The sequence below is a fragment of the Corvus hawaiiensis genome, chromosome 1 (genome assembly GCF_020740725.1).
Source record: "Corvus hawaiiensis isolate bCorHaw1 chromosome 1, bCorHaw1.pri.cur, whole genome shotgun sequence".
Taxonomy (NCBI): domain Eukaryota; kingdom Metazoa; phylum Chordata; class Aves; order Passeriformes; family Corvidae; genus Corvus; species Corvus hawaiiensis.
Genome location: NC_063213.1, coordinates 41573761 through 41595528, shown reverse-complemented (window position 1 = coordinate 41595528; position 21768 = coordinate 41573761). Strand labels below are relative to the sequence as shown.

General features: G+C 45.8%; 2 protein-coding genes across 2 annotated transcripts; one reads left to right on the top strand and one right to left on the bottom strand.

The window, feature by feature from the left end:
* Positions 1-1897: 1897 nt before the first annotated feature.
* On the bottom strand, positions 1898-15220 carry NKIRAS1 (NFKB inhibitor interacting Ras like 1). The gene is made up of 5 exons (XM_048302045.1): positions 15156-15220; positions 14039-14132; positions 13238-13362; positions 5388-5629; positions 1898-2537 (listed from the first exon to the last, which is right to left on the bottom strand). The coding sequence occupies exons 3-5, from the start codon at positions 13329-13331 to the stop codon at positions 2298-2300; spliced, it is 576 nt and encodes a 191-aa protein (XP_048158002.1). The 5' UTR covers positions 13332-13362; positions 14039-14132; positions 15156-15220; the 3' UTR covers positions 1898-2297.
* A 109-nt stretch (positions 15221-15329) lies between these two features.
* On the top strand, positions 15330-20931 carry RPL15 (ribosomal protein L15). The gene is made up of 4 exons (XM_048302031.1): positions 15330-15389; positions 16805-16989; positions 18342-18478; positions 20575-20931. The coding sequence occupies exons 2-4, from the start codon at positions 16818-16820 to the stop codon at positions 20878-20880; spliced, it is 615 nt and encodes a 204-aa protein (XP_048157988.1). The 5' UTR covers positions 15330-15389; positions 16805-16817; the 3' UTR covers positions 20881-20931.
* The last annotated feature ends 837 nt before the right edge of the window (positions 20932-21768 follow it).

Sequence of the window (21768 nt, the reverse complement as noted above, 5' to 3'; positions counted from 1 at the left end):
CTTTTTTCTCTTGTCTGTCTTAAAACACTGCTGAGTCCTGGGAGGCCAGGGGAGTGAGTGAGCAAGCTACACTTGCACTGCACAGCTCTGGCAGCCTAGAGGTGACATCAGTCTTGGCAGTATAATGGGCACCGAGTCTACAGCATGCAGAGCTGGACAGGAACCAGTCATTCCTGTTTGTTCCATCTCCAGGCATTTTAAGTTCATTCTGACTTGTCAACCTGCACTCCCTTGGCTCAAGGGTTAGCTTTAGTGATGTGCTGTTAGTAGACGTTTTCACTTATTTTGATTGATCCAAGGCTGATTCAAGTCCCTTCCAGAAGCAGGGTTATGCAGAGCTGAAGAAGAGGAACATGACCCATTCCTTGGTAAGGGGTTGCAGCAAGGAGGTGAACCACTGCTGCTCTGAAGTCACCTCCACTTCCCAAGCATGCAGATACGGAGTCTTCTGGGTAGGGAGAAGCCGGGAGTACACGTGTGTTCGTAGGAAATGAGTGAGGAGGGAGTGTCATCCTGCAGCATCCCCAAGGACAGTGACTATTACTGGCCAGGTGGGGGGAGGTCGTGCTATAGTGCTTACTCAGCTGCAGTGTTGCAATGGAAACAATTGTATGTTCCTAGCAGGGCATTACAAGAGCTTGCTCATTCATAATTGCTCTCTTATCTTACTCCTTGGCCACAGCAATTCAAACTATATTGAGCAAAGCACATAAACAGTTTCGTCTACCTTCATTGTAATGGTAGGGATTCCTGCTTAATTTTTAGTGAAGTGTACTGCTGCTCTGACATTAATAATGCTGACAGACTTTATTAATCAGTATTCAGGAAGAGCAATACTATAAGCTTAATTGTGATCATTAAGCACATTATTTAGCAGTTATGGTATGACAGTGCAAATAGTGCTTGTGGTTTTGCTGATTCACAGTGAAATTCCCAGTATTTGTTCAAAACAGCATTAATTTAGTGGAAAACACAGAAACTGCATACTTCACTCTCTCTCCCTGCTCTTGCCTTCAAATACAAAGACAAGCTAGAATCAATTAGTACAGGAGGTTGTTAGGTGCCAAAACCTGGCCGCTGTCTCTGGGAAAAGTTGTTCATTCTGTCACTATATATCGCCTTTTGTTCAGTTTACTGACAAGCTGACCTGGGACAGCAGATTCCTGCAGCACAGGTTTGCCAGTGTTGGGTCAAATAGAGCACGTGCAGTTGCGCTCCTGCAGCTGGACCATGTGCAGCACATTAAGACTGGGGCCATTTGTACAGGTATTTCTGGGTATTTGCCACAGGGATGTCTCCGAAAAAGGCAGCCTCCTACTCTCCTTAGCCCTCACATGCAGAGTAGTACAGCACTTTGTACCAGTTGTTATCTGGCCTAGGGAGGGTGGATTGCTGCAGCTTGGCTGAGCAGCCAGGAAAGTGTGCCCTAAGCAGAGCCCAGCAAGACCTCCTGCGTACAAAATCGATCCATATAATTCTCAGTAAAATTACCACCTATGGGTATGTGACTGATTGGTAGTGGACATGCTGGAACAAACCCACAGCTATGTTGTCCTTAGGTTGTTGTTCAATCAATGAGTGCTCTGAGGACATTTCTGGTTTCTACACATGAATTCCAGACCTGAAAGCACTGCTTACTAGACTTTGTTGACAAGGTTTGTGTTGGGATAGATCTCTTCTAGTATTTCCCAGAAGATGTGGGGGGTGGTTTTGTATAATTTTGTTGGGGTTTTTTTCTTCCAGACACTAGCAGAACATCAGTGGCTAAATCTGGTAATTGTTCCTCCTGCCCCATACCCTTCTACAGGAAACACTGATCTCAGCCTCTTGAAGCATCAAAAAGCCCCATGTCCCTGTTTAAGGTCAAGGTAAAAGAACTGTTGCCATTTCAAACATATCACCTTTCCAAATTGAATGCTTTATTGCAGCTAATACTTTTTGTGACTACAGGCTATAGATCTGCAGGGGGATTATATACTGGTAAGCTTGTTGATTTGTCCCTCAACATAGCTATACCCAGGCATACTAAAAGCCCCTGCTAGAGAGGTATCCATCTATCCCTTCCTCCTCCATAGCCCTGGATGCAAAATAACTACTCTCATAAAGCGCTTTTTGACACTTTTACCACCAGCAGCTTTTTCAAGCCAAGTCTATGGGAAGGAAGGATACCTCTTAGCTATAAGCTTGCTGATTTTATTGCTGAATGATATTATTGCTTTAAGTGAAACTGCAAGAAGCAAATGGCACAAAAAGGACTTAGACTGTGACCTGGCAGCAGGAGACAATGCTAAGCTAGTCTAGTTATCACAGTTATTCCCTTTGCTCTTCCTTCCAGGCAAGGGAAATGTTGATTTGTTCTGGGACTGGGACAGTTTGCTAGCTAAGAAGGTGAAGGGTTCAAGCAGTGTTTTCCGATCTGTCACAGTCACTTCCCACAGTCTCACTTTCTCAGCCCTTGCCCATTGCTGTGCTGCTTCTGTTTCCACTTGCCTTTGGTCCAGGAGGTCAGTTTTGTTTCCCAAGACAATAAGTGTAACCTACAAACCAAACAAGAGGGTGAGTTTTATACCAAAACCATCCACCACTCACAATCCTTTTAAACAGCAGGAAAGTAGCAACACAGTTCAGACTTGTTCTGTAACTTAGCACTGGCACAAGGTAAGTTGCATGTAGTTTGGAAGATCAGGGTCTGGGATATGAATTAGCCTCATCTAGTTATGGGTTGGAAGCTTGTTTTCATCATAGGATATGCAGGACTTCCCCTTCTCGCCTCCCCACTCCCACCCCCCGACGATTGCTTGAAGGGAAACAATACCTAAGAGATCCAAAGTTAAACAGCCCTATTCTCCACTTGGCAATTGAGCTGCCCTGGACAAATGATAAGAGCATGACATCCGAGTAGGTCAGAGCAGTGGATGCTTGAGAGATGACAAAATGCACAGCAGCAGAGAGCCTGGACCCCATAGTGGTGGATTTTGCCCTGTTTGTTTCTTTCCCAAGCCCCATCCCGCAACATAAATAAAGCCAACCGTGCCAGCAGCCCGGGCAGGCTGGGCTGTGGGGCCCCTTTCCCAGCCCAGCCCCACCGGCTTCCCAGCCCCAGGCAGCAAGAGCCACCCGAAGGACTGAAGGGGACTGTCTGCTGAAAGGGGCAGATAAGCACCAGGAGCATCCTCTGGGGAGCAGTTTCAAGAGCAGCTGGTTAGCTAAGAAGAGCAGCACAGCGGTATCAACTCAGATCTGCAGTTGTAAGGATCCATCAAGTGACTTGTATATTACCCAGACAGCCCAGGGTGGCTGAACTCAGTAAGTACATGAAGCCTTCCCAGTACTTCAGCTCTTAGAAGTGCCAAAGGCAGTGCTGGCTATGTGAAGCTACTGCTCCTCCTTATTTTAAGTTCACTGTTTTCTAAAAATATTTTACCAGCACCAGCTCTTAGGGGAAACCATGCCTACATTTTTAGTTCAAGGTCCTTAGTCAAACTCTGTTTTCATCTCTACACTAGTGGTTTGACAAAGATCAAGTGATAAAGTCCTCTCTTGCTGATTTGTGGGTTTTGCTGTGGCCACACCTGCTTGCTCTTTCCTGTTCGTCAGGCTCACGCCAGGATGCCTTCTACTTCTTTCCAGCTAGAGATGTTTGTCCTGTTCCTGTGAGGTCTGAGGTTTCCTTTCTTTTCTACAGCAGTCCAAGGTGTTTGGAAAAATGCTGTTTAGGGGTTTTTTTTTCCTCTCTGTGAGGGCTTTGAAAGAAGCTATAATCTTCATGTGTATTTAATGCATGCTCCAGCTGAATTTTAGCTGTGGCAAAGCTCTGTCAGTATAACAGAACAAAACCTCTATTTAGTGTAAAATTTGGCCAGGCTTTAAGGTGCGTGCTGGAGAGCCCCCACAGCCAGCAGAGGCAAGGAACCAGCCATCAGTGCTTTCTGTCATCTGCCACACAACAGGGGACTGTGCCACTCCACAAGTTGAAGTTCTGCCAGCTCAGAAGCACCCTGTGTGGAGACACATCCCCAATTCAATAAAGAATTCATTCTAGTAGAGCCCAGGCTTTAAGTCATAGAATCATTAATCTGCTGATTAACAGTTACCTTAAGGTAGGACTCCCAGTCTCATCTTGTATACCTCAAAGCCTATTTTTCATGGAAATCACAGGAATGAAAACTATTTTATCCATCTTATTGTGGCCACCACTTTAACTATGTTAGCCTCAGTCGAAATCACAATTTTAAGCTCTCCAAAAGGATGAGCAAACTGGCTGTTTTCTAAAGCACCTTCGTGCAATGAGAGAGGAGATTTCTGCCGGGTAACACAGAAGAGCAGGACACAGATCCTGTTGGGACTGTGACTCCCTCTCTGCATTACAACATGCTGTATAGTAACAAATCAGGGCCCTTGCAAAACACAGTGCCTGGGAAAAATTCCCTGCGTGTCCACCTTTCCTTGCCCTGCAGGGCAGTTATGCTTGACTCCTGTATCCCTGATATACGTGACAGTCTGCAGCTCACACCAGCTCTACCACCTAACATACCTCTCCTGTGACTGCACATTCATCTGCCGTCACACTCGAGCCTGCCTTCCTCCACCCTTGTGCTGTCAGTACAAAACAAGTTACATTTTTGCAAAGTCTCTCCCTACCATTATCCAATTAATTCTTCATGCTTTTTTTTTTTTTCTTTTAAACAGCATAAAACAGGCATTTGGAAAGCTGTAGGCTGAAGACATTTAACAGGGAAAACTATTCGAGAATATAAAGATACTGTAGGAAAAGCCATAATGCTAATGCCACATGCAAGTTATATTTGTTTAGCTAAGCTGGAGCACTGTCAGCTGAAAACACTAGCTGCTTTCTAAGGGAAAATAGAGCCGTCATTTCACACAATTGAATTGATTCAATATGGTTGTTAAAATACATTAAAGCTGCTTTGCCAATTGACTAATGTCTGGGAGACCCATTGTCAATTACACTAGTTTGTAAGCCATCAAGTACATGAATACAAAACAAGCAAAGATAATGCCCTTCGTTATATTATTCTATGCACTTGACTTCCCCTGTACAATATCTAAAAAAACATATGAGCTGCACTGCTGTAGACCATATGTTTTATTAGTCATAAGTGTCCTGGCTGGTGCATTCAGCTGACTGAATTTTAGCTGTAGTAGAGGAAATAAGGACAAGGGAAAAAAAAAGCATTCTTTTGCATGACCTGCATGGCATGTGAATTAGGCTTCCCTGGCATGAGAAGGCCTCCTTTTTGCTGGGTTGCCCAAGGCTCTGGGTGCATCCATTTTCCTTTGTACACAACGTTTACAGAAACAAAAGCTGGGCTTTGTGACCTTAACTTCCTATCGCTGACACAGCATTTAGCCAACCATGCATTTACCTCCTTTTTGTCTCTGAAGACATCAATCTCCTTTTTGAGCAGTTCGACTCTTTGGAAGGCTTCAAGGCTGGTCACGGCATATACCAGAACGAAGCCATCAGCCACAGAGAAATAGTGCTTGGGCAGCTCCACGCCCTCCTGCAGACCCCTGGTGTCATAAAGCCGCAGCTGTTCCTTCACGCCTCGGTCTGTCTCCACCGATGCCAAATACACATCTTCCATTGTGGCACCCTCTTCTAAGCCTGTTTGAAAACAAGCAGGAACGTTCCACTGCTATAAGAACAGCCCCACTATAGGAATTCTTTGCAGTGCAGCAGAATTGTGCCCCACAGTAGCTTTCAGTGAGTGTTTTACAGAGTGATTTGACCAGGCCTTGACCTTGCCTGGCATGTCCATAGAGGGCTATATTCATAGATGACTGCACTAGCTCTTTCCAATAGTGACGCTGTAAATACACTAACATGTAAGCACATGATTATGCCTGTAAAATTAATCTATACAACATGTACATTCAGAATAGGATAAGATACATGCTCTCCTCCCAAGTTTCCCAAACTCCAACCACCCAGTTGTACCAGTTCTGTGCCAAACATGCTGCAAAACGAGCCTGCCCAAACATACCCTTTTGAAACAACAGCCAGGTAACACCAGACAGTCAAATGCTAACATCTTAAGCCTACTTCTTTGCCTCATAATGAGCTGGATCATACTGCAGAAGCAGGAGCCAAAGGAACAATTCTGTAAACGAATGTGTATTGGTGGTACAACTAGCCAATAAGTGAAAATAAGCCAGAAAGGGAAGGGGATGTTTGCAGGCAAACAAAGTTGCATACTCTATTTACTCAAATACACAGTGAGCTTTTTCGATCCCCTAGGGATCTAAAATGACTCAGATTTGCTAATAGGAGCAAGTTCATTTACTGCAAGGCAAGAGCATGCATAAGGTAACAAGCTTTCATATATGTATCACCTGTTCCACCTTATCTGCATACTGGCCCTCCTTCCCTCCGCTTCTCCCCAAGGTAAATGTGAGGTAATTCAAGGCAGCTTGCTTTGAACTGATTAAAATTATGTTTTCTAAGCCAAACCTGAGAACACATAAATCACGTTAGCTTTGTGTTCCTCCTGGATGCAGGTGCATAAGGTTACAGGTCAAAACAATCTATGTATAGTGTAGCTGGGCCACTTCTGGAGCTGGTTTCAAGTATTCATACAAACCTTCTGCAACTCACGTTTTTGCCTCCCCTGCACTCCTATATACAATTGTTTGCTGTTACAGGACTACAATAATCAGTCCTGCTTTATTCTCTTTGTCTGCCAAAAAGGGACCATTTTAGTGCATTGTTTAAGAAAACACGAGGGATTATCTGGCCTATGAAAATAAGGATTTTGCTATATTCAATGACACTATTCAAAACACTTCACATTGACAAACAAGCTAAAGCATTCCACCCACGCTGATGGTTTCATATGATGTATGCAGCATTCCTGTGCAGGAAAGTGGCACAAGCTGTTCTTTTTGCCCCTCTCTGTGCAGTCTTCATAGATCAAACTCTTACTAGGTTTCCAATGATTTAACTTATCTTGCCTCCAAATATAGCCACGGTAATGTGTGGGAGCAAAACTACGAACAGAAGGACAAAGCAAAGGTTAATAAAAAGAGGAAGCACAAATGCATTCTGTGTGATTGTAGAATGTGTTAAAGGGGCATTTTTAAAGACAGAGCTAGTAACAGAGCCCTTTCTGGATACAGCACTGTTGTTTAAACACAGCACTATATTCTTGCTCTGCCTCGTTGCATTGTACAAACAGGTCAAGGAAATATCTAGCATCAGTAAGTACAGCTTTGGCAAGAAGGAAGGAACCATAAGTACCTAAGTTTTCTTTTTAAAAAGCAACACATAATATTATACAGTTTTTCATCCTCTAAATGCTACACTATAATTCAACAGCCTCTAATATATCCACATTATCCTGAGACAATCTCTTCCTAATGGCATTTAAAGCAGCAGTGAAAAGTATGTCTTTTAACATCTTATTTAAAAATGAGGAGGAAAATTTAAGACCTGGGACTTAACTCAGCAGAATAGAGCAACAAATTTTGATGTCAAATAGGAGGGGCACTTAGGAGAGAGTTGAAATTTATCCACCAGTATCAGATTCCAGAGGTGAAATTTCACCTGTGTGCACTGGGGGAGGGAGTATATGCAAGTAGTTTCCTTAGTAAACACAGATAGTTTTTAAAAATACCTGTCTCACCTTATTCTAGGCCCTGCTCCTAAAGCCCCGACCATGTACCAGCCACATCTTGCCAACAATGACGTTTGCACTTCTTGTTAGTACCATCCCATTCAAACACTTCCTAGGTCTCCATTCAAACATGGGTCAGGCAAGTTGCTGTAAGAGTAGCAACACTAGTCAGTGTCCTAGAAAGGTGCTGGCACCATCCCATCCTCCCTGCCACAAAGATCCTGATTCTCCTTTCCTATACTGGCACCCCCAGGCATCCTTCCACCTTCTCTACCTGGGTGGGCAAGGGCAGCTTGTGCTGGGAAGTCACTTACCTGCAGACTGCTGCCAGCTTGAGTAGGTTTTCTGTGGAGCAGAGCACTACAGTGGGCCAGCTTTCAGGTTCAGAAGTTACAGGGGTGAAGGGGAACTAACAGGATTGTGCACAATATCATGCTTCCTTTGAAAACTAAAGTGTAAAAAAGTTGGAGAGGGAAAGGAGGAATAGACAGAAGTGATGCCACTCTCTAGCACCTACTTAGCTGGTGCAAATCTTAGGAGAGGCAGGAAGGTCTTTGTTTGTTACTGACTGCTGCCACAGAGGAACTGCAATGGGAAGCCTCAGTCATAAATTGGGTTTTGTTCCAACCCCTTGTGGCTTCCCAATGAAGTAAAGAAAAGGCTCAATATACTAATGAATACTGCATACTTAGGCTAGGCAGAGCAGATAGATTGCAAATACCCAAGTAAATCAAAATTTCAAGAGGGATGGAATTTCAAAAGTTCCCAGTTGGATCTCAAGCATTAATGCAGTACAAATTTTATGTCTTCTTGAGTACTTCTGATAATCTCCTGTGTTGTCTCTTTTTGTCTTTTTCCAGAGGAATTCAGCAAAGAGCTCCTAAAGCCTGCTATTCCTTATGTTTGTGAAGTGCAGAATAACAGGCTTTGCTTACTTATATCTCAAATGACAGTGTATCAGAGGATCCCTGACTTGGGAAAGAGCTGGACAGACCTCAAAAGGAGCTGATCTGTTTAGATTTAACTGCTAGGGAAGTACTGGTCCCACCAACGAATAGCCAAGTTGTGACCCTCAGTTACAAATATTCAGTTCCATTTACATCTGTTTCTAAAATGCAAGGCTGACTGCACCTCTATCACGAGGTAGTTTTAATTTAAAAAGTGAAGATGTAAAAGGTGTCTCTGCCCATGGCAAAGGGGTTGGAAGGAGATGATCTTTAAGGTCCCTTCCAACACAAACCATTCTATGATTCTATGAACACATAATTAGGTTAATTAGCCTGCACGTCCAAAGTGTGTAAGCCAAAATCCCAAATCCCTCCAGCTGGACCAAGTGAGGCAAATTCTCTCATTATGGCTTCTGCCACACTAATATATGGTGTTTTCATTCCTAGCTAGTAAGAGGATCTGAAGTAGCTGCTTATGAATAACCTGACCATATTTACACAGCCAGGAGGCAGAGGTAAGTTTTTTGCAACGGAGAGTTCTCATCTCTTCCTGTTGATCTGATAAGCTTTAGCATAGGCTGAGAGGCCAGAAATATTTTAAAGGCAGAAGGAAGACTCCTGTCTGCACCATCACTGAACAGGAACACTGTTTAAGGAAAAATACCCATCCTCTTTACAGATGTCCTGTGCCAAAGCTAAGCCAGTAAGTCTCCTGCTAGCCTGGTCAAGAGAGGTTGGGCCAAGCAGTGCCAGGTACCACAGGTATGTAGTGGGACAATCTTCTGCTGCCAGTCAAGGACCTTTTTCATGTCTGAGGAGATAAGACTGGCTCCTCTTTCTTCAGGACAGCAAGAGAAGGTGAGGATTTGGACAAACACAACACTTAAGTCACAAAAAGAGAGATCATCCCAGGTACGAGGCAATCACAGAATCATAGAACAGTTAAGGCTGAAAAAGACTTCTAAGATCATCGAGCCAAACTGTTAAACCAGCACTGCCAAGCCCACCACTCAACCATGTCCCCAAGCGCCGTATCTACATGGTTTTTGAACACTTCAGGAATGGTGATTCCACCACTTCCCTGGGCAGCCTGCTCCAATGGCTGAACACCCTTTCAGTGAAGAAATTTTTCCTAATATCCAATCTAAACCTCCCCTGGCATAACTTGAGGCCATTTCCTCTTGTCCTGTTGCTTGTTACTTGGGAGAAGAGACCGACCCCCACCTGGCTATGCCCTCCTGTCAGGTATCTGCAGAGAGCAATAAGGTCCCCCTTTGGAGCCTCCTTTCCTCTGGGCTGAACACTCCCAGCTCCCTCAGCTGCTCCTCATCAGAGCAGTGCACCAGGCCCTTCCCTTCACCTGCTTAATTTTCCTTCTCTGGACACACTCCAGCCCCTCAGTGTCTTTCTTGTAGAGAGGAGCCCAAAACTGAACACAGGATTCAAGGTGCTGCCTCACCAGTGCTGAGCACAGGGGGACGATCACTGCCTTGGTCCTGCTGGTCTCACCATTCCTGATGCCATTGGCCTTCTTGGCCACCTGGGCACACTGCTGTACTTGTATATGTACTACATAAATATGTGCAACTTAACAACTATTTGTCCTGACCTCTGGCAATATAGTCCCTACAAAGCTAAATCTGCATCCATTTCAAACATTTCCTTTTGGTTTTTTTCTAATTCCTTGTATTAGTTTAGCAAGAGTATCTGCCATGCAATAGCTACATTATTTTCCATGGCTCTGAGAGTGTCTCTCGTCTATTTATCCTCTCTTTTCCCATCTTGGGACACAAGGCAAACTCTGTTGCAGTTTAAAGCCTAGCACAAAATCCAATACCAGACACTGTTGCTCACATGCTACAGGGACACATACTCCTTTTTTGGGGTATTCCTCCTTCCTGAATACTTCTTCCTCTTTGACCTCAAGCAATCTTAGTGCCTTTGCAAGAGTGCTAGCTGCTGACCATGTAAGTAACACTGGCACTTAGGGACTTAATCTATGAGAAGCCAGGGAGACCTGAAGGTGTATGTTTTCCTAGGAAAAGAAACACAGTGCAACTGGCTTTACAGCACCATCACCAAACACACAGCCAGGAGCATGGGCTCAAAGCCAAGGGCTTTACATAACTGTAAAACTCCAAGGACTCTAATCACTTCCCTGACACCAGCTGTGCCACCACTCCTTTTTACAGGAAAGTCAACAGGAGGCACGTGAGCACTGACAGACTCATGGCTGATTTACGGCCAGGAGGAGACCCCCATGACAGTGGCTGTGACACCTCAGTATGGTAGCAGGTCTCGTGCTCTGAGCCTCCAACCATGTTCTAGCATGCCTCTTGTCACTGAGAGGAGGATGTGCCTGCCATCGGAACGGAATGACTCCCTGTGTTGGCTCGGCTGTCCTCCCCATGGCTCCCGGGCCCTTGGAGCGGCTGCAGAGCTGCTCCTGACGTCAGTCAGGAAGCACAGGTTTTGAAACAGCTTGTGTCCGTGTTGCCATGCCCGGTGAGCTGCCTTGATGGTTGGCTCTGAACAGATAGGCTTTCAGCAAACACACTAGTCCTTTCTTGCCTCCAGCCAAAAAGGCCAGCAGCCAAGATGTACATGTCAGCTTTCTGGAGCTCGTAAGCTTTAGGAAACGAGGATCAAGGTCCTGCAATCATGTTTTAGGTGTGGAAGGGCCACCCCTGCAATGGTAGCACCGTTGTGCAGTTTATAGCAGCTCAGCTAAGGAGCAGTCAAACACTCGCCATTCCCCAAACTCAGTCCTTGCATAGCGAGATCCTCACAATGGCACCCTGCCTCTGCAATTCGGGAGTTAAATCAATACAGAGTGGAACAGTAGCTGAAGGTCTTCTGGGAACCATTTCCAGCAGCCCATACTCCAGGTACCCTCTGCCACAACTGCCTACATGCTGAGGAAGAGGCAGGGAGGATGGTGACCACTCAGCAGGACTGCAAAAAGCACCAGCTTATCGGTACATCCCCCCAAATGTGCCTGATGGCCTATGTAGGGGATATCAAAATTGCTGGGCCATGGGCACTCATCTCTTGGGGCTGCAGCAGCTCCCTAATGACACTCTCAATTATTAATCTTTACTCTGCTATTTGCCCTCTTTCTCTGAATGTCTTAGGAATAAGATTTGACCAAAATCACAGAAAACAGGAAACTACCTCTTCCTTCTCCCCTTGCACTCTCCATCCGGTATCAGCTGCTCCTTCCCTTACCAGTAACTCAAAAAAATAAGAGCAGAGCTGCAGGCCAGGAAAACTGATCTTTTTAAGGGTGGGGCCTGGGGGAGGGGGTCCACATTGCTCAATGGCCAAGCTGGAGCAGAGCATTTGGGAGTGACAGAGGGACACCCACGGCTAAACCCCAGGCACGAGACCTCCCTCCGGTTATGTCAGCCAGTGTCCATGACGCTGTATAATCATGTACATGGCTGGCTCCATAAATAGCTCCTCTGATCAGCAACACCCAAATATCCTTCCTGCCTGGCTTGCTAATAGGAGGCAGGAATTAATGCAAGGCAATACGATTTAAGTAACGTGGCCTTGCTCATGCTGCTGGGGTGTCTCTGACAGTCAGCCAGCCCAGCACAGAGGAGAGGCAGGTTGGTAGCAGAGGGAAAAACCTTCAGCCTGCAGGTTTTGCAACCTTCACGTTGAAAGCTACGCGGGGCTACGTGCCTAGCTCTCGGTAGGATGCTGGAAACAGATGTTGCTGCAACATTAGAGGAAATCCTCCTTTTAAACACGGGTATTAGCACACCGTTCTGTATCACGCTTTGCCAGCAAATTCCTCCCATCCACACATTTTAAAGGTGCAGTGCTGCAAAGCACCATCCTAGAAATCCTCACGTTTATCCAACAACTTATCCACACGTCTAATTTACCGGCTCAAGAAAAAAATGCAAAGTGACTAAACATCAGTCAAAGCCCTGGTGCCACCCCTTGTTTCTAGGTGAGGCAGGAATAATTTGTCAGCCTGATGATCATTGCACTTTGTTTCAAAGCCAAATGTGGAAACAGAGGGAAACATGCCAGCTTTGCCTTTGTTCCCTTTCTTTTGTGCACAGCAAATATCAGGCATCCTCTGTTCCTCTGTCAAGTCTGTTTTCCACAGGAGGATTTCTTAGAGAGCCGAGACGCTTGGCCTTCGAAGCTCAGCACAGAATGTGGAACCTAAAGCTGAGCTGTTTTTCTTTCCAGAGCTTTGATTAAATGCTAGCCAAGACCAAGCAAAATAAAGCTTTAAGAAGATGAAACAGAAGTCTAAACAGAGTCTACACTCATCATGTGACAGCTATTTATTTTTCAGGCATCTATGGCATCTTTCATGGAATGAGATATTTCTTTTGTAAATAGGCAGGAGGCACATCACCTACTTTCAGTGTTTGTTTCCTTTTAAACATTCTTGTGTTTTATTACTGGGAACATCACAGAACAGGTTCTTCTCCAAGGCTCTTTTAAAAATCCTTAAGTAAGGGACTATGAATTTTAAGAACAGCCAAGAGATGCCACAAAACCACATTAATTTCCTCCTTCACCTCAGCGCAGTTCACAGTCCTCGATTATTGGTGTTTGGGGGCTCACACAGAACAAGATGCTAGAAAAGGAAACAACCTCCCCCCAAAAGTAAAAATGTCTCACCAACAGTATGCTTTCCATAGAGAAGCTGCTCCAAAATCGCAGTCTTTCCCACTGAGGCCATTCCACAGACCACCACCTTGTAGCCCTTCCCCATCTTTGCCGAGGGCCGGTTCCGCAGCGGAGCCCTGTGCAGACACGGGAGGCTGTTAGCCTGGCATGGCGCAGGGATGGGCACCCTGCGGGAGCGAAGCCCACGGAAGGCGCAAGGCAAAGCGCAAAGCAGCGGGGGCACAGCTCCCTCCCAGCGCTTGCCAGCAACTGATATTTTTAGGACTAGAGTTTCCTCCCACACCATTTTTTCAGGTTTTAGGCTGCTGCCAGTGGTGCTGATGCTTGGCTGCAGCCTCGACACTTGTCCTGTCAGGCTCTGGGAGACTGGGAGCGCTGGAGCATGCACACCCTGGGGCAGGGGCTGTGTTTGTTGGCGTGTGTGTGCACGGCGTTATCGGGCTTCCTGGGCTTGCAGTGGGCTTGATGGAATCTCATGGTACCAGGATGGCTTCCGGAAATGCGAGAAACTGGTGGTTCCTTCCTTTTTATTTCACTCACAGAAAGTTTGTAGCTTTTACAGAATAGGAACTACAAAACAGGAGCATTAAAGGCAGAAGCAGAGGAAAGCAAATGCAGAAGCAGGTTTTTTCAGTCTGCTTTAAATCAGTTTGGATGGGTGGGGGTTGGTTCTAGCAGGAGGCATCCAGCAGCCAGGGGCACTTCCCTCTGCCAGTGAGCCATGGCAGGGCTGCAGGCCCTGACTCAGTTGGCTCTTTGGAGCCATTTCCCATAGAGAGAGCTGAAGAATACCTTTTCTGGACCAGGAGGGGTTGGCACTGTCCTGCTTCAATTCCAGTTTAACCAGGTAATGCTTCACAAGCCAGGGTGCTCTGAAAAGCATACACTGAAAAACAGAAAGGTCATCCCGCAGCCGCAGGTAGGGAGGCAGAAAGGACTTGCAGGCTGGGAAAGCCTAACTCACAGGATCATAGAATGGCTTGGGTTGGAATGTAGTTTAAAGATCCTCTCCTTCCAGCCCCCTGCCATGGGTAGGGATGCCACCAATGAGACCAGGTTGCTCAACACCCTGTCCAACCTGTGCCATGCCATATACAGGAGGGATGGGAGCAGGGACAGGAGCAGATCAGTGCATAAAGCCTGCAGAACCAGGGACTCCATGGTGCCCTCTCCCTATCCTCCACTGAAAAGGTTTTAGGATTGTTTTTAGGGTTTTGTTTTTGCCCTTAGGGTTTATTATTTAGAATACAATTGAATCATCAGGTTGGAAGAGACCTTTAAGAATATCCAGTCCAAACATCAACCCAGAACTACCACTGCAACCACTAAACCACATCATCCAGCACCAGATCCAGACGCCTTTTAAACCCCTCCAGGGATGGTGACCCCACAATCTGCCTGGGCAACCTATTCCAATGCCTGACTGTCGTAACAGTGAAAATTTTTCTTCTAATACCTAATCTGAGTGTCCTCTGGCTCAGCTGAAGGCCATCTCCTCTGGTCCTCTCACTGCAGTCACAGTAGAAGAGACTGACCCCCACCTCACTACAGCCTCCTTTCAGAGAGTTGTAGAGAGGGATGAGGTTCCCTCTGAGCCTCCTCCAGGCTAAACAAACCCAGCTCCCTCTGCCGTTCTTCATAATCTTACGATTTTAAAAATTATTATTATTTTAGAGCTTTTTTTAAAGGCTTCTTTTCAGGGTTTTAAGCAAAGTCCCCACCCCAATCCCTAACCTGGGGCTCTTACGGGGGTTGGGGGAAGGGGGTGTCTCAGGGGATGCCGCATCGCGCCAAGCCCCTGCCCCAGGTCCAGCCCTCGGGCGGGCCGCGCCCCAATGCCCTGGCCCCAGAGCGCGCCCCGGCCCCAGAGCGCGCCCCCGAGGCCGCCCCCCCCGCCGCGAGCGCGCACCTGGACAGAGCGTCCGGCCCGGCCCCATTGACCCGCGCGGGCCCCGCCCCCGGCTCCCATTGGCGGGCGCGGGGGGGCCGGGCCGCGCCGGGCCGAGCGGGGAGGGACGCGCGGCTCGCGGCCCCGCCGGACTACATTACCCGTGAGGCACCGCTGCCGCCGCCAGAAGTGCGGGGTGGCCCCGAGGGGTTGTGGGTAGCAGGGTTCTTCCTTTCCGGTGCTGGGCGCCATCAGGTGAGGGCCGGTCCGCGCGCGGCCTTTCCCTCAATCCGTGCCCATCCCGGGATCCGAGCGTCCATCCGCCCGTCCCGCCGCCGCGCCCGCCGGGCTCCGGGTGGGATGGGGCTGCTCCTGCGGCGCGGCGCCTCTGGGAGGCCGGTGGAGGAGGGCCCGCGGGCTGCGCCTCGGTGGGCCGGGGCGGGGAGGGGAACGGGCCACCCAGGGTGGCCCTGGCGCGGCAGAGCGGGCGCAGGTCGGTGATAGACGGCGCGCCCTGGTTTGCGGTTTGTTCGTGGGGGTTTTGTGCCATTATGCAGTGAAAAGATGGGGTGGCTGGGAGTAGGAATGGATGAACCATAGCTGGGCACGTTCAAAGAAGAGGGGTATCCAAAGTCACACACGAACTGTTTTCGGCGTGTTTTTAAATGTAAATAAAGTGAGCTGCGTGTATCTGATGGTGAGTTGGGTGGGGGCTTGATGGGGTTCAGGTACACGTGCTGATTGCTGCACATGTGTAAGGCCTCAGAGGTTTTCAGGAAGACAGCAGTAAGCATGAGTAAAAAATTAAGTAATATTTGATTTTTTTAAAATGCCTTCATCTTTTAAGACAATTTCAGCTCAGAAGAGGGACTTTGTAATAGTCATTATTTTCTTAAGAGCAAAATTTGATCTGTAGGAACTTTGTGTTGAGTCCTTGCTCTGCTGAAGTCAATACAAACAGACCCAGATGGTGTTCAGCAGAAACAATGTAAAAAACCTTTAAAAAACCCACAGGGCCTCTGTGGAGCAAAACACAAATGTCAGCAGCAGTAGGACACTAAGTTATGACACTTCTTGTTTAGTATTGCATGATCAGTACATCCCATTCTACTTAATGCCCAGTTTCAGCAGATGCGGAGGAAGGCCTTGTCTCTCCTGAGATGTGGGAGACACCAAGTGAATAGCTCTAAGGAAGCAAAAGTCCCAATCTAGTTCATTTCTTAAGCAACAGTTAAATTTCCACTTACTAATGAAACTGTTCAGCTTTCACTTAGAAGTAAAACCTTATTAAAGTAAGAGTTAACAGTAAAGGCCACACTCCTTGCAGACCCGTGGTTCTTTATAGATTGATATTTACAACTTGTTTCAGGTATTAATCATTGGGTTTGGTAGTATCAGACATAACACATCTGAAAATTTTCAGTTGAGGAGTTTAACACTTCAGAACATGCAAAAAGGAAGAAAATTGCTGGGAATGGTGACTGCAGCATGTCATGCTGAAGGCTGCCCGGTGTGATCCATGTTCTCGGGTGTCAGTGGTACAAAGACGCTTCGGAGGTCCCTGTCTTTCAGTGCTGTTCCATGTGTGGTTTTGTGCAGTGCCACCCTTGGAAGATGTTCAAACTGGGAATTGCTTTTAGTGCATTGTTTTCACTGAGCTCTCTGTCCAGCAGGTAGACAGCCATGGGTGCCTACAAGTACATCCAGGAGCTATGGAGGAAGAAGCAGTCGGACGTGATGCGGTTCCTGCTGCGCGTGCGCTGCTGGCAGTACCGCCAGCTGTCGGCCTTGCACCGGGCCCCGCGCCCTACACGACCCGATAAAGCCCGCAGGCTGGGATACAAGGCCAAGCAAGGTAATGGCACGGAGAGGTGAAGTCCGTGTGCCTCACGATGGAGTGACATTGGCTTCCTTCAGTGACAGCAGAAAAACAAAATCTGGAACTGAAGTATCCCCCAATAAATGGAAGTGTCCTGCGTGAAATGAAAAGAATATCATAAATGTTCTCAGTCGGTAGCAGTGCCCACAGCCTTAAACTTAAACCTAAACTTTTAAAAGCCTTAAAACCTTAACTTCACTTAATTTTGCATCTGTGCCTTCTGTGGCTGTTCTGGCAGGTGAAGATCAAGTGGGCTTTGGCCTCAGTTTTTGTTCTCGTGCAAAGTTCCACAGAATTGAGCAGTGTTTTTAGTATCCTAGGGTTGGGGGGTGTCCTTTCTCTGCCCAAGTTTTGTCATGTGTTACTTTGACTTTTTTCAGGGTGACTGAATTGTGACCTAGCACCTGAAAAGAGCTACAAGGGATCTGGATGGAGACTTGCACAAGAGCATGTAGTGACAGGACAAGGGGGAATGGCTTCAAACTGAAAGAGTAGGTTTAGATTAGATATTAGGAAGATACTCTTTACTGTGAGGGTGGTGAGACACTGGAACAGGTTGCCTAGAGAAGTTGAATACCCCATCCCTGGCAGTGTTCAAGTGCAGGCTGGATGGAGCTCTGAGCAGACTGGTCTGGTGGAAGGTGTCCCTGTCCATGGCAGGGGGGTTGGAATTGAGAGGTCTTTAAGGCTCCTTCCAACACAAGCCATACTATGACTGTTACAGCTGCATGTACTTGGGCAAGGTGATGGAGTTCGTACTGTCATTGGAAAACAGTTACTTGTCAGGGAAAGAAATGGGAAAAGTGGTCATCCATGAGTAACTTGAGGAAATCCAGTTAAAAACCCAGTATGTTTATTCACAAGAAAATAAAAAGCTAAGACTTGGCATTTCTGTCACCGTTCATCTAGTTTCCTCATTTCTCAGTGACCAGATTTCAGCAGGGTTTGTGGATGGCTTGTGCTTCAGTGCTTTGTGAGTGCTGCCATCTAAATTGTGGGGTTTGGGTAGTGGTTTTGGTGAGGTTTTTTTTATGATTGTATTACAATATAGTTGTAGCTGATTTTAGTCTGTTTGGGACTAAAACAGACTAACCAGGTGCCATAAGCTCTGGTTTGGAACCAAGAAATAGTTGTGACAGGATATCACTCGCCTTACTCAGTTGTAATGAAAATGACAAAAACATCTTGTACTATCCACCTTGAATTGTAAATTTCGGTAAAAATTGGTATAATGACTTCGTGTTGCAGCATTTCATGTAAATTTTTGGGTACAGGGATGAAAATTGCTACTAGAATTGTTCTTGTTCCTAAGGCACTGTTTGTTTTAGGTTACGTTATCTACCGTGTCCGTGTTCGCCGTGGTGGTCGCAAACGCCCGGTCCCGAAAGGTGCAACCTATGGTAAACCTGTACATCACGGTGTTAACCAGCTCAAGTTTGCCCGGAGTCTTCAGTCTGTAGCAGAGGTGAGTATTTTGGTTATTGCTCACAAATATGGGTTGGAAAGTTTTAGTCTGTAAAAGCTGAAAATACTCAGAGACAAAAAGTATAAACCAAACCAGCTGCTTTGTTAGTAAGTTGGGTAAAAGATTTTGAATAATGGTGGCAGGAAGGCACCAGAATGTCTTTAAAAGCTTTATTGAGACAATAAAAAACTATTCAGACTTTAAAAATGGGGTCTGTGGGAACCACTTGGCTGGTTTAGTGACGTTCATAGTGTATACTTCTAAAGTATGCCACAATATTTGTTATGAAAAACACATAACTAGTCCAAGCCACAGTGAAATAAAGAGCTAGGCATGAGGCATAAGAATTTGTGTGTGCTAAGGTGTCTTAACTTGTCAGTAAATCCCACTCTTGTGTTCCCTGCCACGTGGTGCGGATCACCAGCTGTAGCTGATGGTCCTTTCACAAAGTACACGTGATTTCCTGACTTAAGGCCTGTAGCGCCTGTTTGTGTAGTAGTAGTGTTGCACAGCATACTTAGCTGTATTGCAGGAGCTGAAGGTAGCATGCCAGAGACCACCTGCTTCTTTATAAAAAGCTTTGGTATCTCACAAGCACACAGGTTGGGGGCTAATTTATTTTTAGGTGAGATATTGCTACTGAAGTACTCAAAATGTAAGGTTTGATTCGATGAGATCTTGTAAACTTTACTGCTGTCACAGCAGTAGTCTGGAAGAGATACAGTTCTCACCTTTACAAAAAGAACTTTTTCAGTGGGTTAGTTAATACCAGTCTGCATTCTCAAATGAGACATTGTGGAAGAAGGGAGAGTGTCACTGCCTTTCCGTCTTGAAGCAGAAGACTTTTCTGTTCTCAGGACTTAAAAAATACTTCTGAGTGACTTCTGAAAGTTGAATATGGTGGGATTTTTTTTTTCCCCCAATGAAAAAATGTAAATGGGATATGCTTATTTAAAAGAAACAAAGGTGATGAGTTTGAATTAAAAATGCGATTCTGTTTTCAGTGCTCATGGCATTCTCTTCATATATGTTACTCCCAGATACCCGATGGCTAATTACATGCTCACGACAATTATGGAAGAAGTTATTTGCCCTCAGTTTTAGCTTGAAATTTTCTGAATCTGACAACAGTCTTTCCTGAAGAGTTATATTTTTCAGATTATAGAAACGTAGAGCCTCAGTTGGAGCTCCCATCCTCGAATAGAAGCTGGTCGAGGGTGGCTGGTGTTCTAATATTTCATATAGGTGTTGCTCTCACACCAGAAGAAAATGAGGACTTGAAAAAATGTTACTCCGTGTGCAGGAAATAGTCAAGTGCTGTTTAGGGAAGCCTGTAGCAATAGGTTAGGATTACATTGGGGAAGAAGATGAATGGGGTCCATTGGTTCGTGCTTCCCCATGATGAAGATAAAGTCCTACAACTGAACACACGTAGGGTGTTTTAAGTACGGAGCATTCTTGATGGGAGAGGCAGATGGCATAATAGCTATAATTGCTATTTTCTGCTTTGTTTTGTTTTCTAAACTAAGATTGCGTCTTTCCAACCACAAGTGAGGATAGGAATAGCGAGCACTAATATGCCAGCAGTAGTACAAAGATTTGTTACATCAGCTATTCCTTTACTCCTACCAGTACAGGCTTACTCTCTGCAGAAATGCCTTTCTCCCCTGTAGCTTTGGATGCGCAAATTAATCAGTCTTTCATAACTTCCCACAAAAGATTGTTCCGTGAGCTCAAGTGCAGCTCGTGCTCTTCATCTTCACGTTGAAGTTATTTTTAACATTGTATATTTACTGACTGGGTGCTTCTGTGTACAGAGAGTTCTTTCTTTTGTCAACCAAGCACCTTCCTGCTCATGGTCATTAAAACCTGTTTCATGCAGGAATCCGAACGGCCTTTTTTTTTTTTGTAACACAGCATTCTTTTCAGCTATTACTTTTCTTGTACCTTTGCAACTGGACGGGGAGGATTTTTTGTAGGAAAAGAGGTTCTCTTGGGGAAAATTGAAATTTTATGTTTGAGTTAGTCATCTTTCTGCATGAAGAGTGTGCTGCATCCATGGTTTTACAGCCTTTTGCATTCATTTTTTCCTCTAGGAACGTGCTGGCCGTCACTGTGGCGCTCTGAGAGTCTTGAACTCGTATTGGGTGGGTGAAGATTCCACTTACAAGTTTTTTGAAGTGATCCTGATTGATCCCTTCCATAAGACCATCAGGCGGAACCCTGACACCCAATGGATCACCAAGCCCGTCCACAAGCACAGAGAGATGCGTGGGCTGACGTCAGCTGGGCGCAAGAGCCGTGGGCTTGGCAAGGGCCACAAATTCCACCACACCATCGGTGGCTCACGCCGTGCGGCCTGGAGAAGGCGCAACACCCTGCAGCTGCACCGCTACCGCTAATTCTTGTAAACGTGGCCATCTAATAAAGCTCATGCAGGTTGTTAAATTTAACAGTGCTTCTGCTGCTTCTTGAGTTATGTGGATAAGTGTAGAATTCTCCAGGAGTTCAGATGTTTCCATATTTAGACAGGCTTTTGGAAATGTAATTTGATACTTGTGAAGATTGTGGGCCCTGAGTATAGAGGTCTGTGGTGGGTTTCACTTTCAACATGGAAGGGTGTGTGCTGTGTGTATTGAAAGCCCAAGGGCTGGTCCGTGATCTTTTTTCTCTTGGTGTGCATGTATCTAGTCACTGTCTGTAGGTTGGGGTCTCTGCGTCCTGTGCTTAGACTGAAGGCCAGCTTTGATCTTGTGCAATGAGATGTAAACTGAAAGTGCTCATTTATTTTTTATAGGTGATTAAATACTAATGGCAATTTTATTTTTCAAGTTCTGGGTTTTTTACATCTTCAGTGTCAAACCAGCTCTCAGGCCTCTCAGCTACATTGTCTGAATCAACTAAGCACAGAATGGAAAGGTAAAGCTTGCTCTGGTCATTGAAGTGCACGGTATTAAAAATGTGGACACATCACAAAGAATGATAAGGTTTTAGGCTGAATAGTAAAATACTGACTGTAGAGTAGGTATTATTTCATTTGTCAAGATTGAGGGGGAACAGTTTCTTAAACCTTCCTTTTGCTACCAGAACAGAAAACATGTCTCTCTGTTAAAGAGCTGCATTCTGATTTCTCTGCATGGTTAGGTGGTAGAAATAGCCACATTTGGATAACAGTTATAGATGAATGTATTTTTGACTACTTTTTGTGAAATTACAGTGTGACCTTTCAGCATGAAGTCAGCTTTCACATAAAAGCCAAGAGATGAAATGCAGTTCCTGGTAAATTAGGT